General features: G+C 44.8%; 1 protein-coding gene across 1 annotated transcript in view; it reads right to left on the bottom strand.

Annotated features, from left to right (window-relative positions):
* Positions 1-2,198: 2,198 nt before the first annotated feature.
* Positions 2,199-7,481, bottom strand: part of egf (epidermal growth factor) — a 34,493-nt gene continuing 29,210 nt past the window's right edge. The window contains exons 22-24 of the mRNA XM_042061971.1: positions 4,000-4,105; positions 3,426-3,528; positions 2,199-2,713 (exon numbers count right to left, since the gene is read on the bottom strand). Coding sequence (XP_041917905.1) covers positions 2,535-2,713; positions 3,426-3,528; positions 4,000-4,105 — 388 coding nt within the window. The 3' untranslated portion in view covers positions 2,199-2,534. The remainder of the gene's footprint in view (positions 2,714-3,425; positions 3,529-3,999; positions 4,106-7,481) is intronic.

The raw sequence follows: 7,481 nt of genomic DNA on the forward strand, positions 1-7,481 counted from the left end.
ACCAAGAAATCAATATCTATGTGGGCCACTGATGGTGTGATGAGTGAGTTTGTGTGTGTGTTTGTGTGTGGGTATGTGTGTGCTTGTGTGTCTGCAAGTGAGTGTTCATGTCTGTGTGTGTGTGTGTGTGTGTGTACAAAGCTGTTTGTCTGTGAAAGGGAGCAAGTGAGCGGTATTGATGTTGGCCGCTGATGGTTTTGAAGCGATACGCTTTGTTTTCCCTCCTGCCTTTCTCCCAGAACAAAGTGCTGCTCTTCACTATTGACTGCTTCCTCTGCACGGAGAACCTCACTCAGCTCGCTCGGCTTCTCTAAGGGTGCCAGAGCATCTCCACAACATTCCACAACAATCTCTGTGTGTGTGTGTGTGTGTGTGTGTGTGTGTCTGTGTCAGTGCACATAAAGTACCGGATGAGCTTGTGTCCAAGAGGAGTTCCTTTATTTTTTGAGTTGTTAGTTCCTACTTCTACAGTTCTACTTCAGACCTACATCAGCAGGGTAGTGTGTTGTACTGTACGTGTTTGTGTGTGTGTCGTGTGTGAAGTTTCTCCATATCATACAGTTAGATTCCTAGTCATTGGTTGGATCTAGATGGATCTGTAAGGTCTAGAATAGATCTGTGGAATAAACAAAGTGAGAATGCAATGAGGACACAATGTCTGCCGTGTAGTACAACAAAGCCTTTATTACTACATGGCATGGAAACAGACATCTTCTACAGAGGCAGTGAGCTGATTTGCAGAGATCCACTCGTCCTCATCACCCAACACAAGGACCCTTCCTCAGAGGATCCGAGTGTTTTTATAGCTCTAGAAAGACTTGTTCATCATCAGCTGCAGAACAAACACAGCCTAAGCCTACTTTACTAGTACAATAATGAAGCCAGGGGCTCATCAGAAAACTGATACCAGTTGCAAATTGGATTTTTGAAAGAGGTTGGTTCTTTGAATTAGCATTCAAGTATTATTGGCTGGGGGGAAAAAGAACAGCAAACTGAGAATAGAATTTAAGAGCAGAATTCAGCACCACTAACATTTAATTTTTACAGCATGTTCTCTCAAAAAATCTAGCCATCTTTTATTTGACTGTTTGAGGTTTCTGTACTGGATTTCTACTGCGGGCCCTGGTGAGACAATTACTTCATTATACATAGATACTACACAACATCTTTCCAACTCCCACGGAGCAGTTTCTCTTTAATAAAGGACAATGACCATGGATGATGACATTATAAACCACAAACTGGTATTTGGAGTCAGTTATAACGTGTTGAACATGTTTGTTGAACATGTGACAAATAGGGAGCCCAGTGTTAAGTTTGTCCTGTGGAATACAAAAATAAATACAGAAATGAGCACTGCAGCAACACAAGGAACTGCAGCAGGAGTGCCACAGCCGCTGAGCTGTCTTTCAGAGTGGACACATCATTAGTCAGGTCTTATCAGTTCATATCTGACCATGTTAATGCTCAATATTATATACGTAGAAATCTATATAGGAATCTAGATTCTAGAGGAATCTTTCCATTGTCTGCCTTATGACTCATTCTCTCTCTCTCTCTCTCTCTCTCTCTCTCTCTCTCTCTCTCTCTCTCTCTCTCTCTCTATAGAACTGATGTAGTTCTGATTGGGCCCTGCACTGGCCACAGTCCTACCCGAGTCCATAACCATCCAGAACCATCCATCTTAACATCTATCATAGCAAAAAAAAAACACAACTAAAAAAAAAAATGTACAAATTCTGATAGAGAAGGAGATTTTTTTTTCTGGAAGAAGAGTGAGATATTTATCCATCTAAATAAAGTAAATTAAGAATATCAGGTAAACTACTGTTGAATAGATGATAGATAAACAGGACCCACTGAGCTGTCCTGCAAACTGCAGTAATGTGTTATAACAGGAGGACAGATGACTACAGGAGGGCTGTGTGAAACAGTTGTCTGATTAATGGTATTTACACTAAGAATATGTCTGCCTTCACACAAAGGCACACGTTCCTCTGGACCTGTGTGTGAGATCCGTCGTAAAGTTACTGAGATGTAGGTTTCCGCCCTAACTTAAATCCCCTGACCATTACAACCCCCTATACCCAACAGGCACACACACACACACACCTCCTCTCTTCTGAGCCCTTCTAATCTGTAACCCCCCCCCCCCACACACACACACACACACACACAAACACACACACACAAACAAGCACGCACACACACACACACACATACACACACACAGACAAAAGCACACACACAAACATACATACACAGACACACCTCCCCTGAGATGACTGGACACAGGCCAGTAGCCAGACTCCAGCATCACCTCTGGGGACCCTCAGCATCTTCACGGGGTGGACCACTCACAGAGCGCTCAGCTCATTCTCAACGCAGAAGGAATACAAACAAGATCTACAATATATATATGCGTTTCTCTTATTTTTGGTCCATACATGTCTCTCCTCTGTTCCTCTTTCATGTGTCATTTCCTCCATTAGTAGATCTGCATGGCGGCGGTGTCTGAGGAGCAGGCTGCGTCTTCACAGAAGGCAGGGGCTGGGCGGTCTCGGCTCGTCCAGCAGGATGAGGTTATCTAGGGGACTCCTGGTGACCCCTGACTTGCTGGCGTCCACCGGAGAAGGGGCACAGCCTGTCCCAAACCTCCGCTGTTCCGAGGGGGACACCCCAACACCAGCCTCGTCTGACACCATGCTGTCACCTGGGGTGGGGTGAGACAGGTGGGGTGGGGTGAAACAGATGAGGCGGGGGGGGGGCAGGTTGGGTGGGGTGAGATATGTGTTTCAGTAACAGTGATTACAGAAAAGGTTATTTTCTTATAGTATCTATACAGTACAAACAAACCATATATGGTATTCATACAAACACGCATACAGTACATTCGCCACAACATCGTATGGACGCACAACATCGCATCGGACGGACGGACACACACACACACACACACACACACACACACACACACACACACACACACACACACAAATGAAAGGTTGACTTGCTATGATCACAGACACACTGGAAGATGGAAGAGACAACATGAGGCGTAAGGAGTGGGAGCCTGATCCCTTACTCGTCTCAGAGGAGCAGGACAGACAGACACACACACACACACACACACACACACACACACACACACACACACATACATACTCTCTCACACACACACATACACACACACAAACAAACACACACACACACACACACACACACACACACACATACATACTCTCTCACACACACACATACACACACACACACACACACACACACACATACACACACACACACACTCACACACACACACACACACACACACACAAACACACACATACACACACACACACACACACATACACACACACACACACACACACACACACACACACACACACACACACACATCCTCTTACCCGTGTCAGAGGAGCAGGACGGACACACCGGTCTTCTCTGGCAGCCCACAACATGGACGATCTTCCCATCTACACACGCTCCATGCTCCAAGACCACATAAAACTACACACACACACACACACACAGAAAAATAAAATGGACTAGTCAATGCCTGTGGGCCATCACTAAAAAACACATTGTGTGTGTAAACACATTGGACTGTTCAGTGTATGTGAATATGTGTGCTTTTGTGAGAGTGAGTGTGTGTGTGTGTGTGTTTCTGTGTGTGTGTGTGTGTGTGTGTGTGTGTGTGTGTGTGTGTGTGCGCGCGCGCTTGTGTGTGTGTGAGTGTGTGAGAGAGAGATGTGTGTATGTTTGTTATGTGTGTGTGTGTGTATGTGTGTGCGTATGAGTCTGTGTGTGCTCGTGTGTGTGTGTGTGTGTGTGTGTGTATGCGTGTGTGTGTGTGTTTGTGTGTGTGTGTGTGTGTGTGTGTGTGTGTGTGCGCGCATGTGTGTGCGTATGAGTCTGTGTGTGCTTGTGTGTGTGTGTGTGTGTGTGTGTGTGTGTGTGTGTGTGTGTGTATGCGTATACCCGTGGGGTTCCTGCTGTGATGGTCTCTGTGATGCTGCCCTCACTGGTGCTGCTCTCACTCATGTTGTCCACTGATGGATGCTCTCTCCTCTTCAGTCTCCTGGACCTGTAACACACACACACACACACACACACACACACACACACACACACACACACACACTGTAACTAATCCATCTCATGGCATGCACACATAAAACAGTGGCAGTGGGAAAATAAAGAAATGACACATTCCCTCTACTGGATTGTGTAACTCTACAGTTTTAAGCTGGACACACACACACACACACACACACACACAAAGACACACGCACACACACACACAATAATGTGTGTGAGCGACTGCCTGTGTGTGTGTGTGTGTGTGTGTGTTTTAGGGTTAAGTGAATATGAATATCTCTTTTCTTGTTTGACTGAGTACCCAATGGACTGGCTCCCAACCCGCTGTCCTGCCTCCTGTGTCTCCTTTCAAAGTCACACACACACACACACACACACACACACACACACGCGCGCACACACACACACTCAACTCATCTCAGATGTGAGATATCTGAAGCAGTCACAGCCATATTTTGGCCTCTAACACTTCCTCTCTCACAACCGCACACAGACACGGACACAAACATGCAAACACACACACAGGCACACACACATATGCACACACACACACACGTTTGGGGCGCAGGTGACATTGTCCCACAACTGTGACATGTCATGCAGAACAAGGGGCCTTATGTATGTAGATGAACTAGTAACCTATGTAAGAGGGGCAGTTGGTATGTCTGCCATGGGTGCCACCTTCCTCTCCCAAGCAGACTGCAGCAAGCACAACGTTATCACAGTGTTCCCAGACACTTTGGGCCATTTCTTAGATCAGAATGGACATTTTCAAAACTTCTTGTTCAACCCCCACATCATCTCGTCATAAATCATAAACAAATATTTATCTTGTTGAGCAGCAAATGCTTTTGCAAGTATGAAAATAAATGACATGGTCTGGCAACAAAGTGCATTACAAACAGTGTACTGTACCAGTAGACAGCAGGCCAGACATCAGGCAAATGCTTTTGCACGTATGAAAATAAATTGCATGGTCTGGCAACAAAGTGCATTACAAACAGTGTACTGTACCAGTAGACAACACACTTGAATCCTGTCTGATCTCCCACAATGTCCTCTTAACTGTTCTATTGATTGATGGTTAAGCATTTAGACTATCCTGTTCATAAAGTAACAGTGACACACTAATAATGGAGCATTTGGACTATCCTGTTCATAACAGTGACACATTAACAATGGAGCATTTGGACAAACCTGTTCATAACAGTGACACAGAAATTTTCATTCTGATGGCACTGACAAGTTGATTGGCAAAATGCACTTGCTGTAATACACATTAATAATGATTTGAGATTTGCACCAAAGCGACTGAAAGTCATGAAAAAAATCCCTTCATGGCCTTAAACTGGCTTGGATGTATTTCTACACCAGTTGTCTCATTTAGTAACCATTGGCTTTGCCAATTCAAATGAACCCCGCCTCTATCGTCACGGCAACATCATAGCTCTGCTGTTGTGTCAAAATGTCCTACCAGTGAAAAAGGATTACACATTCAAATACAGAGCTATACTACAGTGAGGGGGGTCCTCTACTGTGTGTGTGTGTGTGTGTGTGTGTGTGTGTGTGTGTGTGTGTGTGAGTGAGGGGGGTACTCTACTGTTTGTGTGGGGGACAGCAGGCACCCTTTTTGCCTCATAATGTAAAAAAGTGACCTCTTTCTTTGGCAGAAGTTACTTCTTTCATTTTTAATATGTACAATCAACACCGCTCGTGTCTAAATTAACTTCACTTATTCAAACCAAATTACTTTTTTCTTTCTTTTTGCCTTATTTGCTTCAACTGTTTTTCACCAGATGGTTTTAGCATGTCTTTTAGCTAGCTAGTTTACACCAAAAAATCTCATACCTCTCATTACTTTAATAAGTGGATTAGTGTGTGTGTGTGTGTGTGTGTGTGTGTGTGTGTGTGTGTGTGTGTGTGTGTGTGTGTGTGTGTGTGTGTGTGATAGGGAGGCGTCCTGACATGACACCACAGACAGAAATAGTAAAAGGGTGAGATGAGAAAGAATGACAGGAAAAAAGTAAGAACAAAAAAGCACAGTAGCAGCCAAGTGCGAAAGGCAATTTGAGGGAGCAGTATTGGCCAATGTGTGGCGTTTAAATGAGGCTCTAGCTCAGTGCGTCCACTCACAGGCACAGAAATGACCTATTTTGCTGTGTAATTGCTGTAGTACAAGACAAATCAAGCATGTAATTGAAAGCGTGCTGCTGGCATTGAGAGCCACTGAAGCCAGTGGAGGAAGAGAAGGAAAGAGTGAAGAAGAGAAGGAGGGAGAGAAGGAGAGGAGAAGAGAAGGAGGGAGAAGAGAAAAGAGAGGAGAGGAGAAGAGAAGGAGGGAGAAGAGAAAAGAGAGGAGAGGAGAAGAGAAGGAGGGAGAAGAGAAGGAAAGAGAGAAGAGAAGGAGAAGAAGAAAATAAGGAGGGAGAGGAGGAGAGGAGAAGAGAAGGAGGGAGAAGAGATAAGAGAGGAGAGGAAAAGAGATAGAGGAGAAGAGAAGGAAAGAGAGAAGAGAAGGAGAAGAAGAAAATAAGGAGGGAGAGGAGGAGAGGAGAAGAGAAGAAAAGGAGAAGAGAAAAGAGAGGAGAGGAGAAGAGAAAGAGGAGAAGACAACAGAGGAGAGAGGAGAGAGGAGGTGAGGAAGGAAGGAGGGACAAGAGAGAAGAGAAAAGGAGAATAGAGTGGAGGAGAGAAGAGGAGAGGAGAGGAGAGGAAGAGCTGTTTGCTGCTTTGTAAGTCAAAGTAGATGTAACAGACGTCGCTAAGCCAGCGGAACATCCTTAAAGAGAATCAGCTGCTGCAGCAAGACAGGGGCCAGAGGAGGGGTGAGCAGGGTGATGGGGTGTTTATGTGTGTGTGTGGCAGATCATGTTTACATGCGCGCGCACACACACACACACACACACACACACACACACACACACACACACACACACACACACACACACACACACACACACACACACAGTTGCTCTTTTACATCTTTAACAGCATTGAGTTTGTCACCATAAATCTGTTTGCAACCTTATACATCTTACAAAAAGTTAACTATGCAAATTAAACACACATACATGCATTCACTTTCACACATCCAAACACACACAAACACACCATCCCCTTTGTGTCGGCAAGAGGCAGCAGAGCTAACACACACACACACCCTCTTTCGCTCTCTTTTGAGAAATTGATAAATACACACTATCTGTCTCCAATTGAGGGTTTTACGAGAAAGATGGCCGAATTAATTCAAATGCAATTAGATTAATGATATTGTACTGTACAGTTTTGTGTGGGACATTGTTGTATGAATCTGGAGAGGATAACAAGGTAGCGCATGAGGGACTAGCATGAGCCCTATCCTT

The sequence above is a fragment of the Alosa sapidissima genome, chromosome 14, assembly GCF_018492685.1.
Source record: "Alosa sapidissima isolate fAloSap1 chromosome 14, fAloSap1.pri, whole genome shotgun sequence".
Lineage (NCBI taxonomy): Eukaryota > Metazoa > Chordata > Actinopteri > Clupeiformes > Clupeidae > Alosa > Alosa sapidissima.